Source organism: Rhinopithecus roxellana, chromosome 8 (assembly GCF_007565055.1).
Source record: "Rhinopithecus roxellana isolate Shanxi Qingling chromosome 8, ASM756505v1, whole genome shotgun sequence".
Classification (NCBI taxonomy): Eukaryota; Metazoa; Chordata; class Mammalia; order Primates; family Cercopithecidae; genus Rhinopithecus; species Rhinopithecus roxellana.
Genome location: NC_044556.1, coordinates 16,845,182 through 16,864,608, shown reverse-complemented (window position 1 = coordinate 16,864,608; position 19,427 = coordinate 16,845,182). Strand labels below are relative to the sequence as shown.

At 50.3% G+C, this 19,427-nt stretch overlaps 1 protein-coding gene across 2 annotated transcripts; it reads left to right on the top strand.

Moving 5' to 3' along the window:
- Positions 1-5,646: 5,646 nt before the first annotated feature.
- On the top strand, positions 5,647-18,757 carry TMEM221 (transmembrane protein 221). 2 transcript variants are annotated; one of them, XM_030937176.1, is made up of 4 exons: positions 5,647-6,166; positions 9,045-9,130; positions 17,491-17,721; positions 18,374-18,757. In XM_030937176.1, the coding sequence occupies exons 1-4, from the start codon at positions 5,847-5,849 to the stop codon at positions 18,433-18,435; spliced, it is 699 nt and encodes a 232-aa protein (XP_030793036.1). In that variant the 5' UTR covers positions 5,647-5,846; the 3' UTR covers positions 18,436-18,757. The 2 variants fall into 2 exon arrangements, with proteins under 2 accessions (XP_030793036.1, XP_010359748.1); XM_010361446.2 differs by lacking the exon at positions 18,374-18,757 and having other exon boundaries at positions 17,491-17,957.
- The last annotated feature ends 670 nt before the right edge of the window (positions 18,758-19,427 follow it).

Below are 19,427 nucleotides of genomic sequence, written 5' to 3'. Positions count from 1 at the left end.
GCAGTTGCTCGGCTCACCGTTTGGTGTGGCCTCTGGCGCCCCCTTGCGGCAGGATGAGTTGATACACCGTCGTGGCGGGGCCTAACATTCAAATGAGATGCAAACCACTCCTCTCGTGTCCGGTCTCCGGAAAGGGTTTCCTGGGAGGCCACGCGTGTCCGTGGAAATTAGCAAGCGTGACTACGGTGCGCGGGAGTCTGGCTGACAGGAGGAAGGTGGTTGGGGGCCTGGGAGGCCAGAGGGTCCTGAATACTGGATGACCACCTCATTTCGTGCTCACCTCCACTTCCAACCTCCAGGTTGGAAAATTGACCCAGCTCAGGACCCTGGTGCTGCCTGATGCTTCATGTTCCAGCAGCCCCCTCTGAACTCCAGGAGGCACATCTGTGAAATGGGTGCATTGAGGCTGGGCGTGGTGGCTCATGCCTGTAATCCCAACACTTTGGGAGGCCGAGGCAAATGGATCACCTGAGGTCAGGAGTTCAAGACCAGCCTGGCCAATGTGACGAAAGCCCGTCTCTACTTTAGAAATATAGGCTGAGCCGGGCGCGGTGGCTCAAGCCTGTAATCCCAGCACTTTGGGAGGCCGAGACGGGCGGATCACGAGGTCAGGAGATCGAGACCATCCTGGCTAACACGGTGAAACCCCGTCTCTACTAAAAATACAAAAAACTAGCCGGGCAAGGTGGCGGGCGCCTGTAGTCCCAGCTACTCGGGAGGCTGAGGCAGGAGAATGGCCTAAACCCGGGAGGCGGAGCTTGCAGTGAGCTGAGATCTGGCCACTGCACTCCAGCCTGGGCGACAGAGCGAGACTCCGTCTCAACAAAAAAAAAAAAAAAAAAAAAAAAAAAAAAAATAGAAATATAGGCTGGCGTGGTGGCACGTGTCTGTAGTCCCAGCTACTCAGGAGGCTGAGGCAGGAGAATCACTTGAACCTGGGAGGCGGAGGTTGCAGTGAGCCAAGATTGCGCCCCTGCACTCCAGCCTGGGCAACAGAGGGAGACTCTGTCCCCCCGAAAAATAAAATAAAAATCACTTAAATTATCTGTACCTCATACCAGGTTACCTTTTCCAACAAATCACAGGCTATGCAACCTGTCAGCATTGTTAACTATTGTTCCAGCCAACATGCAGTGACCAGCCGTCCCTGTCTGGGCAGTGAGGTTGAGGAAGTTCACTCTCTGTCCCTGTCAGGCCGTGTGACTTGAACTGTATAGTGAAACTCTCCACGTCTCAACCCCCCATCCCCACCTACCCACTCCCTGCCTGTCTGAGCTGGAATAAGAAGGGTAGCTTAGCAAAAGGCCAAGGTAGATGAGCTCGCCATCTACCATGAGCAGAGTGGGGCCTGTTAGCAGGGTTAACTTTCCAAGTTGAAGCCAGACACCCCCAAACTAGAGAATCATCCCACGTACAAACAGCAGGACCAGACCTTGGTATCTGTGTTCCCCCAACCCCCAACAAATAACGGCAAAACCTAAGACAGCATTGTAATGAATTTTGGCCACCTTAGGTAAGTGTCCCCTTATTGTGGGATTTCATGTATGTTTCCACCTCCCCCACCAGGCTGTGAGCACTGGAAGGGAGAGCAGGGCCTGTCTTGGTCACCCCTGGGTTCTCTTTTTTCTTTTTTTTCTTTTTTTTTTTTTTTTTTTTGAGACAGAGTCTTGCTCTGTCGCCCAGGCTGGAGTGCAGTGGCCGGATCTCAGCTCACTGCAAGCTCCGCCTCCCGGGTTCACGCCATTCTCCTGCCTCAGCCTCCCGAGTAGCTGGGACTACAGGCGCCCGCCACCTCGCCCGGCTAGTTTTTTTGTATTTTTTAGTAGAGACGGGGTTTCACTGTGTTAGCCAGGATGGTCTCGATCTCCTGACCTCGTGATCCGCCCGTCTCGGCCTCCCAAAGTGCTGGGATTACAGGCTTGAGCCACCGCGCCCGGCAACCCCTGGGTTCTCAAAGCCCAGCACATAGACGCGCTCTCCACTGATGTTCATCGAATGAATACAGGAAAGTATCTTATATCTCTGTATTCCCACCACCCAGAGCAAAACTGTAGCCCTGATCCAAATGAAATGCTGAGCCCCTCAATTTGAGACTTTTCCTTACCTGGAAAACATGGAAAATTCACCCTAACACTGGTGATGATGAACGAGTGAGTGTTAGGCTGAGGCCTGATGAATGAATGAATGAACGAATGAATGAATGAATGAATGAATTGAAAGAAGGAACAGGTTCCTGCTACAGATGAGGAGGCCCAGAGAGGTTAAGGGATGTGCCCAAAGTCACACAGCAAAGAAGGAGGCCACCTGGAAAGGAAGGGTCACCCTCACCCCATACTCTTCCTTGGGGCTATTTTACCTACAAGACTGAGGGCACAGGGCCCACAAACTCTTTTCAAGCGACCCCAAAATTTTCAAACCTGAAAAAAAATTGATTCCAGGTGAGGTGCAGTGGCTCAAGCCCGTAATCCCAGCACTTCGGGAGGTCCAGTGGGCGGATCAATTGAGCTTAAGAGTTCCAGATGAGCCTGGACAACATAGTAAGACCCCATCTCTACAAAAAATTAATTAATTAAATTAAAATGGAGAAAGGACTTGAATAGACATTTCTCCAAAGAAGATATATGAACAGTCAAAAAGCCCATGAAAAGATGCTTAACATCATTAGTTATTAGGGAAATGCAAATAAAAACCACAATGAGATATTACTTCATAAGCATCAGAATGACTATTTTCAGGGAGGAGGAGGCTGGGTGTGGTAGCTCACCCCTGTAATCCCCCAGAACTTTGGGAGGCTGAGGTGAGAGGATAGCTTGGGCATATGAAGTTTGAGACCAGACCAATACAGCAAGACCCCAGCTCTACAAAAACATTTTAAAAACTGGTTGGGTATGGTGGCTCACACCTGTAATTCCAACACTTTGGGAGGCCGAGGCAGGAAGATCACTCGAGGCCAGGAGTTTGAGACCAGCCTGGCCAACATGGTGAAACCCCATCTCTACTAAAAATACAAAAATTAGCTGAGTGTTGTGGCAGCCACCTGTAATCCCAGCTACTTGGAAGGCTGAGGTGCAAGAATCGCTTGAACCCGGGAAGGGGAGGTTGCAGTGAGCTGAGATCTAGCCACTGCACTCCAGCCTGGGCAAAAGAGTGAGTTCATCTCAAAAAAAAAAAAAAAGAAGAAGAAGAAGAAGAAGAAGAAGAAGAAGAAGAAGAAGAAGAAGAAGAAGAAGAGGAAGAATGGTTATTATGAGGGAGGAGGAGGCTGGGTGTGGTGGTTCACTCCTGTAATCCCAGCACTTTGGGAGGCTGAGGTGAGAGAATCACTTGGGTATAAAGAGTTTGAGACCAGACCAACATAGAAAGACCCCATATCTAAAAAAAAAAAAAAAAAAATTTAAAAATGCTTAAAAATTAGCCAGGCATGCTGTGCTTGCCTGTAGTCCCAGCTACCTGGGGAGGCTGAGGCAGGAAGATCACTTGAGCCCAGGAGGTCAAGGCCATAATGAACTATGATCACACCACTGCAATCCAGCCTGGGTGACAGAGCAAGGGCTTGATGAAAAAAAAAAAAAAAGTAGAAGAAGAAGGAGAAGGAGGAGGAGGAGAGGAGGAGAGGAAGAGGAGGAGGAGGAGGAGGAAGAGGAGGAGGGCAGAAGAAAACATGTGTTGGGGAGGATGTGCAGAAAATTATTTTTAAAAACCTCAGACATTGCTGGTAGAAATGGAAAACGGTGCAGCTGCTATGGAAAAGTTTGAGGGTTCCACAAAGAGTTAAAATCAAGTAACTATGTGACTCAGCAACTCCACTCCTAGGAGTCCACACCCCACAAGAGTTGACAGCAGTGACTCAAGAAGATACCTGTGCATACATGTTTATAGCAGCATTAGTCACCTCCACCAAAAGGAAGCAACAACACAAATATCCATCAATGGATGAATGGATGAACACAAAGTGTTCCAGACATATTATGGAATATTACACAGCCATAAAAAGGAATGAGGCACTGATCCATGCTACAACCTGGATGAACCTTGAATATATGATGCAGAGTGACAGAAGCCAGAATGCCACCTCTTGTATGATTCCATTGATATGAAATGTCCAGAATAGGCAAATCCACAGAAACAGGAAGTAGATTAACGGTTGTCAGCCGCTTGAGGAGGGGGAATGGGGAGTGACTTCTAATAGGGACGGGGTCTCCTTTTGGGGGGATGAAAATCTTCTGGAGCTAGACAGAGGTAATGGTTGTACAACACTAAATGCCACTGAATAAAATGGTTAATTTTATGTTATGTAAGTTTCATTTCGATTTTTAAAAAGTGCTGTGGGAATAACAGGGGGACCAGTTGGGGAAGGGATCCAGGATTCTCCCTAGCCTCCTGGAGGAAGCAACATTTACCCAAAGCCTTGAAGGAGGTAAGTAGAGGGGAAATCTCAGCCAATGACAGAGTTCCTGGGTTGAGATAAAATGAAAAGTGAATTTTTAAATTTTGTTATTTCTTTTTTGAGACACAGCCTCACTCTGTCGCTCAGGCTGGAGTGCAGTGACGTGATCTCAGCTCACTGCAGCCTCGACCTCCTGGGCTCAAGCGATCCTCCTGTCTCAGTCCCTAAAGTAGCTGGGTCCACAGGCCTGTGCCACCACACCAGGCTAACTTCCTTATTTTTTGTAGAGATGAGGTCTGGCTATGTTGTCCAGGCTGGTCTCAAACTCCTGGGCTCAAGCCATCCTCCTGCCTCAGCCTCCCAAAGTGCTGGGATTACAGGCGTGAACCACCTCACCCAGCCCTTTCTCTCTCTCTCTCTCTCTCTCTCTCTTTTTTTTTTAGATAGAGTCTCACTCTGTCAGCCAGGCTGGAGTGTGCAGTGGTGCAATGTCGGCTCATTGCAACCTCTACCTCCCTGATTCAAAAATTCCTCCCACCTCAGCCTCCCAAGTAGCTAGGATTACAGGGATGTACCACCATGGCCAGCTAATTTTTTTTTTCACCATGTTGGCCAGGCTGGTCTTGAACTCCTGACCTCAAGTGATCCACCCGCCTCGGACTCCTAAAGTGCTGGGATTGCAGGCGAGAGCCACCGCGCCCGGCTTCATTTCTCTTTTTTATTTATGTATTTATTTTTTTAAAAATATTTATTTATTTGTTTGTTTATTTATTTATTTATGGCATGATCTCAGCTCATTGCAACCTCCGCCTCCTGGGTTCAAGCAATTCTCCTGCCTCAGCCTCCCAAGTAGCTGGGATTACAGGCTGCGGCCACCACACCCGGCTAATTTTTGTATTTTTAGTAGAGACCGGGTTTCACCATATTGGCCAGGCTGGTCTGGAACTCTTGACCTTGTGATCGGCCCGCCTTGGCCTCCCAAGGTGCTGGGATTACAGGCGAGAACCACCGCGCCAGGCCTCCTTTTTATTGTTTTAAACAACAATAAAATCGATGCTTAGGGCGGCAGGGGGCAAGGTGGTGCCCTTTACTGAACTTAGAGAGCTGTGGGGTTCCCGCGATCCAGTCCCTCGTGGGGCCTCCCCGCCCTGTGTCCTGTGCCAGGCCCCGCCCCGCCAGGCCCAGCGGACCAAGAGGGGGCGCCCGCGGGGCCCCGGGAGGGAGGAGAAAAGACTTTGTCCCAAGTTTTCGCTGAGATTCGGCGTCCCCGCTGCGACCAGCACCCGGGAGCCCCCGTCCATCTGGCGACCCCCAGCCCAGCCCCCGAACTTTCAGACACTCCCTGCGGCCCCGCCCCCTCAGGGACCCCCTGGGGACCCTCGGACTCCCCGCAACTCCCCTGCCCCCTAAAACCACTTCGATTCCTCAACTGTTCCCCCGGCCAGCGGGAACCCTCGCCATGTCTCGCTCTTACGGCGGCCGGGTGCTGGCCGCAATGACCTTGTTGGGCATCGCGGCGGCTGTGCTGACGGTGCTGGGCGCGCAGCTGCTGTTCCAGCTGCAGGCGGGCCGCGCTGAGCTGCGGGGGCTGCGCGAGGACGGGCTGGGCCAAGAGCTGGGCGCCGGCCCCGGGCTGCCCGAAGACGCGGCCGGGGCGCTACTGCCGCTGGCCGCCGCGCTTGCCGCGCTGGTGCTGGTGCTGGGGTTCACCTGCCTGCTGCTCGCTGCGCTCTGTGGCCACTTGGGCGCCGAGCTGGCGCGGGGTCCTGGCCCCAGGAGGTAGGCGGACCGGCCTCACCGCCCCGAGGCCCGGCTGGGGGCTGGGTGAACCTGGATGAGCCTCTTTCCCTCTTTTGGCCTCAGGCTGGGGGGACAGCTTCCCTCCCCACTTCCCTCTCTCTACCACTCCGTGCATCTCTGCCTCCCTCCCTTCCTCTCTTCCTCCCTCCCTTCCTCTCTTCCTCCCTCCCTCCCTCCATTCTATATTTGTTAAATTTTGCGGCAGGTGCAACCACTGCTGTGTCTCCCGTTTTGCAGATGAGGAAACTGAGGCCCAAAGAGGGTCCAGGATCAGCTTGCCTGGATCTCAAACAGGGGAGGCTGAACTCTAAGGCTGTCTGGCTTGAAAGTGGGTGGGGGGCGGGAGAGTACTGGACTTGAACTTGGTTCTGGGTAGAGCCAGCCAGAGCCTGTATCCTGGCCTGAAATTGAGTTCCTTCCTCAGGGACCTGAACTCAGGGATGTGGTCATTGAGGGACCTCTATCGGGGCAGTGGTTGTGGAAGGAGGAACCCTCCTTGAGCTGAGGACCCCACTGTCCACGTGGTAGTGTTTCCCTCCAGAATGTCAGAGGAGAGGAGCCCAAATTCTAAACCAGAATTCTGTGAAATTGAGCAGATAAGAACTTCCACCACTGGGGTAGATCCTCTTTAGACCACACACCTTCCACCCAAGGGACAATGAAATGCATGGGTCCTATGGGTCAGCAAACAAGTGTTGGGTGCTTGCCTGCAGGGGGGTGGGTCTGGCTCGGGGCATCAGAGACACAGCAGGGACCAAGTGGACCCAGACCTGCTCTCATGGAGTCACAGAAAATAAGGAAACATAACAAGGGCCAGGCGTGATCGTTCACAGCTGCAATCCCAGCACTGTAGGGGAGGCAGAGGCAGGAGGATCATTTGAGGCCAGGAGGTTTTTTTTTGTTTTTGTTTTTGTTTTTGTTTTTTTGAGACAGAGTCTTGCTCTGTCACCCAGGCTGGAGTGCAGTGGCGGTATCTTGGTTCACTGCAGCCTCCACCTCTCGGGTTCAAGCGATTCTCCCACCTCAGCTTCTCGAGTAGCTGGAATTACAGGTGCGCACCACCACAGCCAGCTAATTTTTGTATTTTTAGTAGAGGTGGGGTTTCACCATGTTGGCCAGGCTGGTCTCGAACTCCTAACCTCAAGTGATCCACCCACCTTGGCCTCCCAAAGTGCTGGGAGGCCAGGAATTTGAGACCAGCCTGGGTAATATAGCAAGACCTTGCCTGTACAAAAAGAAAAAAATAATAATTAGCTAGGTGTGGTGGTGCATGCCTGTAGTTCCATATACTTGAGAGGCTGAGGCAAGAGGATCTCTTGAGCCCAGGAGGTTGAGGCTGCAGTGAGCCATGATCATGCTTATGAATAACCACTGCGCTCTAGTTTGGGCAACATAGTGCGACCCCATCTCTAATAACAATAATAGCAGATGGTAATGAGTGCTGAGAAGGAAAGAAAAGAGAGAGATGGGATAGAGAGGGCATAGGACTTTGGGATTTCTCCTGCATAGGAGGGTTGTGAGTGAGGAGGAAGGTGATCTGATTTAGGTTTTTAATGACCACCTCTAGCCTCTGTGCTGAAAAGGGGATAGGAGGGAAGGTGGCAGGAAGGGAAGGCATCCACTTTCATTATACTGGTGGGAGCTGAGTGAGGATGGAAGCTCTCAGAGCCTCCATTTCCTCCTAAATCAGTCTCACCTCTTGGGGCCGCTGTTTGTACCATCAATAACAGCACGTGAAACTCAGTTTCCTCATCTCTCAAAGAAGCTTGTGGTCTGTAAAATAATGGAAGCCAGGTGTGTAGCAAGTATCTGCACATAGTAGCTTCTTCCTGAGTGTTGGGTGTTTGACTGGACTCATGTATATAGATGGATTATAGGGGAAAGAGAATAGATGGTGGATGGATGGAAGGAAGGAGGGAGGGAGGGAGGGAGGGAGGGATGGATGATTGGATGGATGGATGGATGGATGAGGGGTGGATGGATAGGAATGGGAGATGGATGACCAGTGGATGGGTGGGTGAGGAATGGATAGATAGGATAGCGGAGGGTGTTTAAATGAATGGATGGATGGGTTAATAGCACATGGTTAAATGAATGAAAGGCTGTATATGAGTGCTGGTCGAATAATCAATGAATATGGATGGTAAATGGATGGTGGACACTGACTTGGAAAAATGGATGGGTGGATGGATGGAGCATAGATAAATGGATAGATATCAGATAGGTGGATGGTGGATATCGAAATGATTGTATGGATGGATGAATGGATGGGGCTGATGGATAGATAAGTGGATGGATGAATGAATTGATAAATGGATGGATGGATGAATGAATGAGTGGATGGATGACTGGGTTGATGGATGGATAAATGGATGGATGGATAGATGGACAGATGGATGGATAAGTGGATGGAGGGATGGATAAGTGGGTGGATGGGTGAACAGAAGGATGGATGGATGGATGGATGGATGGATGGATGGATGGATGGATGGATGGATGGATGGATGGATGGGTAAGTGGATGGATGGGTGAATGGGCAGATGGATGGATGGGTGGATGGATGGATGAGTGGACAGATGGATGAATGGGTGGATAAATGGGTGGATAGATGGATGGATGGGCTGATGGATGGATGAGTTGATGGATGAATGGATGGATAGATGGAGAGTGGATAAGTAAATGGATATAAATGGGTGGGTGAGTAGATGGATGATGGTTAGGTACTCACATAGATTTTGGGTCCCTGAAAGCTGGGTCCTTGTCTCATTTAAGCTGCTCTCCCTCCCTGTCCTCACTGACCTCCCCCTACCAGCTCCACTTCCTGAACCCTTTATCTTCCTGCTTCCCTTCATTCCAGGTCTGACTGGTTTCTCTATGACTGCCGCCTCCTCAGACACGTGGCCCTTGGCCTTTTCTGCTGTGGGATCTCTGTCTACTTAGCAGGTGTGTGCTGAAATAGAATGTGGGGCATAGGATCCTGGGTTGGGTAGAGAGCAGCAATGGTCCCCTAACTGGGATCAACTCCGCAGACAGTCTCCTTGAGTTCAGCTCCAGGCTCTGACACTTCCTTGCTTTGGTGCCTTGGGCAAATTCTCTCCGTGCCTTGATTTCCTTGTCAGTACAATGGGAATAACTGTCTCTACCTCACAGAACCACTTGAGGAGATTCTGAGATTTAATCCTCATGAAAGCCCATAGGACCAGGCATAGTGGCTCACATCGGTATCCCAGCAATTTGGGAGACTTAGGCTTGGTGTGGTGGTACACACCTGCAGTCCCAGCTACTCAGGAGGCTAAGGTGGGAGGATCACCTAAGCCCAGAAGGTTGAGGCTGCAGTGAGCCATGATTGCACCACTGCATCGCACTCCAGCCTGGGTGATACAGCAAGACCCTGTCTCATTAAAAAAAAAAAAGCCCGTGGATGGCATCTGACTCCAGTAGGGACTCCACAAATGCTAGTTGTCATTAGAACACTTCTGATTCTTCAGTTTTATACATTTGTTTGAATAAAAATTTTCATGGCCTGGGTGGTGTCTAAAGATAGCATTTTGGCCAGGCGCAGTGGCTCACGCCTATAATCCCAGCACTCTGGAGGGCTGAGGCCAGTGGATCACTTGAGGTCAGAAGTTCGAGACCAGCCTGGCCAACATGGTGAAACCCCATCTGTACTAAAAATACAAAAAAATTAGCCAGGCATGGTGGTGGGCGCGTGTATTCTCAGCTACTCAGGAGGCTGAGGCAGAGGAATCACTTGAACGCTGGAGGCAGAGGTTGCAGTGAGCCAAGATCACGCCACTGCACTCCAGCCTGGGCAACAAGGACAAAACTCTGTCTCAAAAAAAAAAAAAAAAAAAAATAGCATTTTACAGGTTGGAATGAGTGAAAGCTGTTTTGGTTACAAATATCAATCTCCAGCTCAAAAATGGCTTGAGAAAATTAAAAAAAAAAAAAAAAAAAAAGGATACCCCAGATGCCAGAACGTGCCACACTGTCCTTCCTTCCTGATTTATAATAACTTTTCTTCAATCAACTTTCTTCATCCATCCGGGCTGGTAAAGGAACCAAATCATTAAGTGTCTTTCAAGAGACTCCTAATGCCTTGTATTTGTTTTAATCTTGAAACAAATGTGTTGATGATGCTGGGGACTCAACGCTGAATCATATATAAGTCCCTGCCAGCCCTGTAAACAATCTGATTTACAGGAAGAAAAAATATCCCACTGAATGAGAAACAGGATTTGCTATTACTGTTTTTTTTTTTTTTTTTTTTTTTTTATAGTCCCACCATAGAAAAATAGAAGTTTGAAAAGATATTTAGGCTGGGCACAGTGGCTCATGCCTATAATCCCAGCACTTTAGGAGGCTGAAGTGGGTGAATCACTTGAGGATAGGAGTTTCAGACTATCCTGGCCAACATGCTGAAATCCCCCCTCTATTAAAAATTCAAAAAAAATTAGCTAGACCTGGTGGCAGGTGCCTGTAATCCCAGCTATTCGGGAGGCTGAGATGGAAGAATCGCTTGAACCTGAGAGGCGGAGGTTTCAGTGAGCTGAGATCGCGCAAACTGCCCTCCAGCCTGGGCGACAGAGTGAAACTTCATCTCAAAAAATAAATAAATAAAAAGACATATTTAAAATATTTTTAAGGAGATGTGAGCCTAAGATTCACTGTGGGAATTTATATATACAAAGTGCACGGAACGCCACATAACTTTTGTTGTTTCACTTAATGAAATGCTCCAGAGGTAGTTTTTTTTTTAAAAAAAGGAGAAGGGATGAATGACTTGTGCATCTGAAATTATCAGAGAAGTTGGCCTCAGGTGCGGCTGGATCCAGGTACTCAAATTAGGTTATCAGAAATGCCTCTCAGCCGGGTGTGATGGCTCGCACCTGTAATTCCAGCACTTTGGGAGGCCGAGGCGGGTGGATCACTTGAGATCAGGAGTTTGAGATCAGCTTGGGCAACATGGTAAAACCCCATCTCTACTAAAAATACAAAAATTAGCCAACCATTGTGGCACATCCCTGTAATCCCAGCTACTCCAGAGGCTGGGGCAGGAGAATTGTTTGAATCTGGGAGGTGGATGTTGCAGTGAGCCGAGATCGCGCCACTGCACTCCTGCCTGGGCAATAGAGCGAGACTCCGTCTCAAAAAAAAAAAAAAAGAAAAAAGAAAAGAAAGAAATTAGCCAGGCATGGTGGTTCGTGCCTGTAGTCACAGCTACTCAGGAGGCTGAAGGCAGGAGAATCGCTTGAACCCATGAGGGGGAGGTTGCAGTGAGCTGAGATCGTGCCACTGCACAGCCTGGGTGACGGAGCGAGACTCCGTCTCAAAAATGACAATGATAATAAAAGAACAAAGAAACAGAAATGCTTGTCACTTCACCTCTTCATCTGCTGTTCCCTGAGTGGGCTTCTCTCTGAGACAGTTGACTCTCTCTGTAAGCACTTTTGACACGATGCCTGGAGCCATGAGTCTTTGCACAGGCCAACAGAAATATTAAAGACCTAGGGAATAAGATCTCCTCATTCTAAAATACAAGAACAATTACAAAAGAAAAAAAAAAAGGTAACATTATGTCAGCCTCACTAAGCGTAAAATTGAGAATTCATTCACCTCCCATTTAGATTGTTTTTGAGGCTAGGTGACCTCATTCAGCAAGAATTCCTAAGCACATCCAACCAATCATCCATTCATTGCTAGCTAGAACTAAAAGAATAATTACAAAATCCCTTTCAAAATGTTTCCAGCAAAAAAAAAAAAGAAGTCCTTGGCCTTGCTTTCATATGTCGGACATCATGCAGTGTGTTATCTTCCAAAGCAATAGTACAGAGCCAGAGAACGCGTATAAACAGCCTGGAAAGTGCCAAAAAAAAAGGTCCCCCTTGTGTTCTGGGCCCCTCTCCTACCAATACCCGAGACACTGCAGGAAAATGTATCTGTCCCAATAGCCCAGGCTAAAGTCTCAGGACTGACTCTGATAGGCTGAGCTTGGGCCATGTAATATTCCTACACCAATCACTAACATCAGGGGAAGCAATTAATGCTCTGATTGGCCGATTGGCCCAATGAGGACATAATTGATGCCAAAGGGGGTCAGTGATCCCAAATCCACTCCACAGTGTAGAGATAGGGACCAGACCAGGGATTCGCCACTGAGACTGATTCTGGCCTCAGAGGACTTTTGTCACTGCCTAGAGACATTTTTGGTGGTCCCCACAGAGTTGAGGGTGGGATGCTACTGACGTCTAGTGGGTAAAAGCTGCTAAACGACCTACGATGCACCACCACTAAGAATGGTGCCAACTGTATGCTGGAGAGGCTGATGGAGGGCTAGCTAGCTCAGGTCCTCAAAGTCCCTTCCTTTATTTGTTTTTGTTTTTGTTTTTGTTTTCTCTCTGAGAGGGAGTCTTGCTGTGTTGCCCAGGCTGGAACCCAGTGGAGTGATCCCAGCTCACTGCAACCACCACCTCCCAGGTTCAAGCCATTCTCCTACCTCAGCCTCCCAAGTACCCAGGACTACAGGAGTCCACCATCACGCCCAGCTAATTTTTGTATTTTTAGCAGAGACGGGGTTTCATCATGTTGGCCAGGCTGGTCCCAAACTCCTGACCTCAAGTGATCCACCCACCTCAGCCTCCCAAAGTGCTGGGGTTACTGGCATGAGCCACCACACCTGGTCCCTCAAGGTCCCTTCTTATTCACATTGGCTAACTGAGGCCAGAGAGAGGCTGTGACTCTCTCAATGTCCCCCAAGCCTGGGGCGTGGCAAACTGTGGGCACCAGAGAGTAGGCAGCAGAGGCTGGCTCCCGTACCCTGACCCTCACCCCCACCCCAGGCAGAAACAGACAGAGATACAGGACCCTGAAAGCTGAGTTGCTGGGGGTGTTTCTGGTTTTGTTTGTTTAGAGACAGGGTCTTGCCATGTAGCCCAGGCTGGACTTGAACTCCTGGCTCAAGCAATCCTCCTGCCTCAGTCTCCCAATCCAAGAAGCTGGAACTACAGGTGTGCACCACCATACCCAGTTAAGTTGCAGTTTCATTGTGGCAAAGTACACATAACAAAAACATTACCACTTTAGGCCAGGCGCGGTGGCTGACACTTGTAATCCCAGCATTTTGGGAAGCCGAGGCAGGCGGAGCATGAGGTCAGGAGATTGAGACCATCCTGGCTAACAAGGTGAAACCCCGTCTCTACTAAAAATACAAAAATTTGCCGGATGTGATGGCGGGCACCTGTAGTCCCAGCTACTCGGGAGGCTGAGGTAGGAGAATGGCGTGAACCTGGGAGCCGGAGCTTGCAGTGAGCTGCGATTGCGCCACTGCACTCCAGCCTGGGCAACAGAGTGAGACTCCGTCTCAAAAATAAAAAAAAAAAAAATTAGCATTTTAACCAGTGTATTTTATTTCTATTTTTTGAGGCAGGGTCTCGCTCTGTCACCTAGGCTGGAGTGCAGTGGTGTGATCATAGCTCACTGCAGCCTCCATGTCCTGGGCTCAAGCAATTCTTCTGCCTCAGCCCCGCAACTAGCTGGAACTATAGGCAAGCACTGCCATTCCTGGATAGTTTCTTATTTTTTGTAGAGACTGGTCTACCTATGTTGCCTGAGCTGGTGTCGAACTCCTGGCCTCAAGCAACCTCTCACCTCAGCTTCCAAAAGTGCTGGGATTACAGGTGTGAACCACCTCGCCCAGCTTTTAACCACTTTGAAGTGTACAATTCAGTGGGATTTAGCACATTCATAGTCTTAGGCAACTATCGCTACTATCTGGTTCCAGAATATTTTAATCACCCAACAGGAAACCCTGTCCCCATTAGCAATCACTCCCCATTCCCCCTTCTTCATCCCTGGCAGCCGCTAATCTACTGTCTGTCTATGGATTTGCTTGTTCTTTTTTTTTTCTTTTTTCTCGAGACAGCGTCTTGCTTTGTCGCCCAGGGTGCAGTGCAGCAGCACGATCTCAGCTCACTGCAACCTCCAACTGCCAGATTCAAGCGATTCTCCTGCCTCAGTCTCCCAAGTAGCTGGGATTACAGGCACGCGCCACCATGCCCAGCTAATTTTTGTATTTTTAGTAGAGACCAGGTTTCACCATGTTGGCCAGGTTGTTCTCCAACACGTGACTTCAGGTGATCCATCCACCTCAGCCTCCTAAAGTGCTGGGATTACAAGCATGAGCCACTGCGCTCAGCCGGGATTTGCCTGTTCTGTACATTTCAGATCAATGACACCTCACACTCTGTGGCTATTTGCATCTGGCTTCTCTCACTCAGCATCATGTTTTCCTGTTTCATTCACATTGTAGAATGGAAGGGTGCCTCATTCCTTACATGCTGCATCATATTCCCTCATATGGGTATTCCACCAACAGAGAGGCTTTTTTTTTTTTTTTTTTTTGAGACAGAGTCTCGCTCTGTCACCCAGGCTGGAGTGCAATGGCATGATCTCGGCTCACTGCAAGCTCCGCCTCCTGAGTTCACACCATTCTCCTGCATCAGCCTTCTGAGTAGCTGGGACTACAGGCACCCCCCATCATGCCCGGCTAATTTTTTTGTATTTTTAGTAGAGATGGGGTTTCACCGTGTTAGCCAGGATGGTCTCAATCTCCTGACCTCATGATCCGCCCACCTCGGCCTCCCAAAGTGCTGGGATTACAGGCGTGAGCCACCGCGCCTGGCTAGGGAGGCTTCCTAAGAGATAGAGCAGGTGGCTGGGCACAGTGACTCATGCCTGTAATCCCAGCACTTTGGGAGGCCGAGGCAGGTGGATCACCTGAGGTCAGGAATTGGAGACCAGCCTGACCAACATGGTGAAACCCCTGTCTCTACTAAAAATACAAAATTAGCCAGGCATTGTGGTGCATGCCTGTAATCCCAGTTACTGGAGAGGCTGAGGCAGAAGAATTGCTTGAACCCGAGAGACAGAGGTTGCAGTGAGCTGAGATTGCGCCACTGCACTGCAGCCTGGGCAACAAGAGCGGAACTCTGTCTCAAAAAAAGAGAGAGAGAGAGCAGGTCCCATTCCTCTCCAGCTCCAAAATCTCCCTACTCATTGCTCTTAGAAGAAAACACGGTGGGGCACCGTGGCTCACACCTGTAATCCCAGCCCTCTTGGGAGACCAAGGTGAGAGGATCATTTGAGCTCAGGAATTGGAGACCAGCCTGGGCAACAAGGCGAAACCCTGTCTCTACTAAAAATACAAAAATTAGGCTGGGCACCATGACTCATGCCTGTAATCCCAGCACTTTGGAAGGCTGAGGCAGGCAGATCACCTGAGATCAGGGGTTTGAGACCAGCCTGGCCAACATGGTGAAACCCTGTCTCTACTAAAAATACAACAATTAGCCGAGTGTGGTGGCAGGCGCCTGTAATCCCAGCTACTTGGGAGGCTGAGGCAGGAGAATCACTTGAATCCGGGAAGCGGAGGTTGCAGTGAGCAGAGGTCACACCACTGCACTCCAGCCTGGGTGACAGAGCAAGATTCTGTCTCAAAAAAAAAAAAAGGCCGGGCGCGGTGGCTCAAGCCCGTAATCCTAGCACTTTGGGAGGCCGAGACGGGCGGATCACGAGGTCAGGAGATCGAGACCATCCTGGCGAACACGGTGAAACCCCGTCTCTACTAAAAATACAAAAAAAAAAACTAGCCAGGCGAGGTGGCGGGCGCCTGTAGTCCCAGCTACTCGGGAGGCTGAGGCAGGAGAATGGCGTGAACCCGGGAGGCGGAGCTTGCAGTGAGCTGAGATCCGGCCACCGCACTCCAGCCTGGGCGACAGAGCCAGACTCCGTCTCAAAAAAAAAAAAAAAAAAAAAAAAACAAGAAACAAAAACAAAACAACATAAAACAAAAATTAGCCAGGCATGGTGGCATGTACCTGTAGTCCCACCTACTCAGGAGGCTGAGGTGGGAGACTCACCTGAGCCTGGGGAGGTTGAGGTGGCAGTGAGTCGTAGCCAAGCCACGCCTTCCAACCTGGGGTTGGACAGAACAAGACCCTATCTCAAGAAAAAAAAAAAGAAGGAGAAGAAAGAAGAGGACCGGGCGCGGTCGCTCACGCCTGTAATCCCAGCACTTTGGGAGGCCCAGGCGGGTGGATCACTTGAGGTCAGGAGATCGAGACCATCCTGGCTAACATGGTGAAACTCCATCTCTACTAAAAAATACAAAAAAAAAAAAAAAAAGAAGAAGAAGAAGAAGGAAGAAGGAAGAAGAACAAGAACAAGAAGGAAGAAGAAGGAAGAAGGACAAGAAGGAGGAGAAGAAGATGGAGGAGGAGGAGGAAGAGGAAGAAGAAGATGGAGGAGGAGGAGGAAGAGGAAGAAGAAGATGGAGGAGGAGGAGGAGGAGGAAGAGGAGGAAGGGAAGAAGAGGAAGAAGAAGAAGAAGCCTCCATCCCCATCTGGTCCCCAACATCCACTCCTTCCTTAACTCCTCCATCTCTCCCCCATCTCTCTCCTGCAGTTACACAACCTATTTTTCTTTTGTTGTTGTTGTTGTTGTTGTTGAGACTGAATCTCACTCTGTGGCCCAGACTGGAGTGCAGTGGCACGATCTCGGCTCACTGCAGCCTCCATCTCCCAGGCTCAAGCAATTCTCCTGCTTCAGCCTCCCGAGGAGCTGGGATTACAGGCACCTGCCACGGTGCCCAACTAAGTTTTGTATTTTTTTGTAGAGACAGAATTTCACCATGCTGCCCAGGCTGGTCTCGAACTCCTGACCTCAAGTGATCCACCCGCCTCAGCCTCCCAAAATGTTAGGATTACAGGCGTGAGCCACTGAGCCCGGCCAGAACCTGTTTTGCTTTCTTCTGAGCCTCAGACACTAGGGCGTTTCCACCTCAGGACCTCTGCACTTGCTATGTCCCTGCAGCCGTCATCCTCCTCAGCTCTCCCAGAAGCTGCTACTTCTTCCCCCAGGGTCTCAGCTCAAATAGCTCCTCCTCAGGAAAGCCCCTGCCCACAGCTGCTGAAATGAGTCTCTTTCTGTTGTCTTCTTCGGAGGCAGACCTGTGCTTCAGAGCACAGACTCTGGAGCCGACCAGCCTGGGTTAAAATCCCACCTCTGTCACTTCCTGGCTGTATGGCTTTGAAGAGTCTCCTAACCTGTGGGCCCCAGCTTTCTTCTCTGTAAAATGGATGTGATGATGAAGCACGTGTGGGATGTGGGAGAATTAGATGCCTATTCTATGTTCCAGTCACGTGGCAGGACTTTTCATGATTTCTCCCTGTGTGCACGAACTCCCCGAGGGCTTGGAGGGCAAATGCTTGTTGACTGAATAAATGAGAGTCATTTCCTTCCACAGCACTGTCCATCTATGCCTTGCTACTTTTCGAGATCGAGACAGGCGCAGCAGCTGCTTCCATCCTCGGCTCTGGCGCCCTGGTTCTGGTGGCTGTGCTGACCCATACTCTCCTCCGGGCTGCTCGGGCCACCCGCCGTGGGCTCCATGAGTTGTCCCCGCCATCCTTTGAAGATGACCTCACCCGCCCTGCTGAAGTCTCCAAGGCCAGCCCCAGAGCTCAGCCTCAGCAGGGTATCCATCGTCGGACCCCCTATTCAATCTGTCCAGAGCCTGGGGACCCCTTTGTGTCCATGGCCACTGCCACAGCACCTGCAGCCCTGGGGGGAGGCTGGGAGAGCAGCCTGCCTGCAACCCGAATGCACCGGACACTGTCCGGCCTGGGGCACTGGGATGGGGTTACCCATGAGATGCGTCGAATGCTAGGCCATAGACCAGGGAGCACAGGGAAGGACTCTACACTGGTGTGAGCCCAGGGATAAGGAATAGAGACCTGGTGTAAGAAAAGGATACCATACAGATAGGTTCAGGTTCAGCTGCAGTAGCAGTAGGACTTGATTTTTCTCTCATTTTATTGCATATTTAGCTTTTGTCCTCAAGGTTGCCTCCTGGCACAAAATAGTTGCCAGAGCTCCAGCCTTTACCTCCTCGTTCTGAGGGAAAGTCAGAGGCCAGTGCTGGCTGGGTGTCTCCTGGAAGTCTCCCCAGGAAGCCTTGAAACCCTTCATTTTATATCCCACTGGCCAGAACAGAGCGAAATGGCCACACCTTGCTGCAGGGGAGGCTGGGAAATGCGGCTATCCAGATGGATGAGATTCTGTTATTGGCAGAAGGGGAGCAGGGGGCTTAGGCAGTGATTCTCTAAGTGTCTCCATCCATTTTACAGATGAGGAAACCGAGGCCCCAAGAGAGGCAGTGACTCACCTGGGGGCCCACGGCCAGGACTGAGCACCAGAGCCAGGATCCTCACCTGAACCCTGTAATCTCCAGGCTGCTGATGTGCAAATCTCAGACTCTGCAAAATCCGCTGCGCCCCCTTGGGCTGTGAACATTTCAAACCCATGTGTGCCAAGCTTGGAGCAGCCCAGGGCCAGAGGCACGGCTGGAGGGCTGGACCCAGGTTCCTGGCTGTGGACTCATGGCTAAGGGCTTAGCCGCTTTGTGCCTCAGTTTCCTCATCTGTAATATGGGGACAAGAAGTGGCCCTGTCTCCAAGGGCTCAGACAAGACACATGACTTCATGTGAGGCATTCCAGGGACCCCCACACAATAGGTCCTCAATGCGTGTTAATCGTTCTCATGCTGCTGCTGCTGCTTGGGGTGTAGACATGGGTAGTTCCTGGGGCTCAAGGAAATAACAGAGGGGTCTCCAAAGGTCTCCTGTCTTGCACAACCCACAAATAAACTCTGATGTTCACTATCTGCGTGTTACTCAATATTCAATTGTGCCGCCTGGCCAAGCCCAGGCCCATGGGTGGGACTTGGGTTGGGGGAGGGAAGGGCAAGAGTGAGCGCCAGGCCATGCCCCTTGTAGTCCCCAGTCTGGGACGTGTGCTCCACCAGTTGTTTTTGTTTGGTTTTGGTTTGAGATGGAGTCTTGCTCTGTCTCCCAGGCGGGAGTGCAGTGGCACGATCTCGGCTCACTGCAACCTCCATCTCCCAGGTTCAAGTGATTCTCCTGCCTCAGCCTCCCGAGTAGCTGGGATTACAGGCACCCGCCACCATGGCTGGCTAATTTTTGTATTTTTAGTAGAGACGGGTTTCACCATGTTGGCCAGACTGATCTCGAACTGACCTCAGGTGATCCCCTGCCTCGGCCTCCCAAAGTGCTGGGATTACAGGTGTGAGCCACTGTTCCTGGCCTTTAAAAAATTTTTTTGAGATGGAGTTTTGCTCTTGTGGCCCAGGCTGCAGTGCAATGACCCAATCTCGGCTCATTG

Excerpts from the sequence above, each read along its gene's own strand:
- TMEM221 (XM_010361446.2), top strand. The coding sequence starts at position 5,847 with ATGTCTCGCTCTTACGGCGGCCGGGTGCTGGCCGCAATGACCTTGTTG. Across the intron at positions 6,167-9,044 it reads CGGGGTCCTGGCCCCAGGAG|GTCTGACTGGTTTCTCTATG; the intron begins GTAGGCGGACCG and ends CCTTCATTCCAG. Across the intron at positions 9,131-17,490 it reads GATCTCTGTCTACTTAGCAG|CACTGTCCATCTATGCCTTG; the intron begins GTGTGTGCTGAA and ends TTCCTTCCACAG.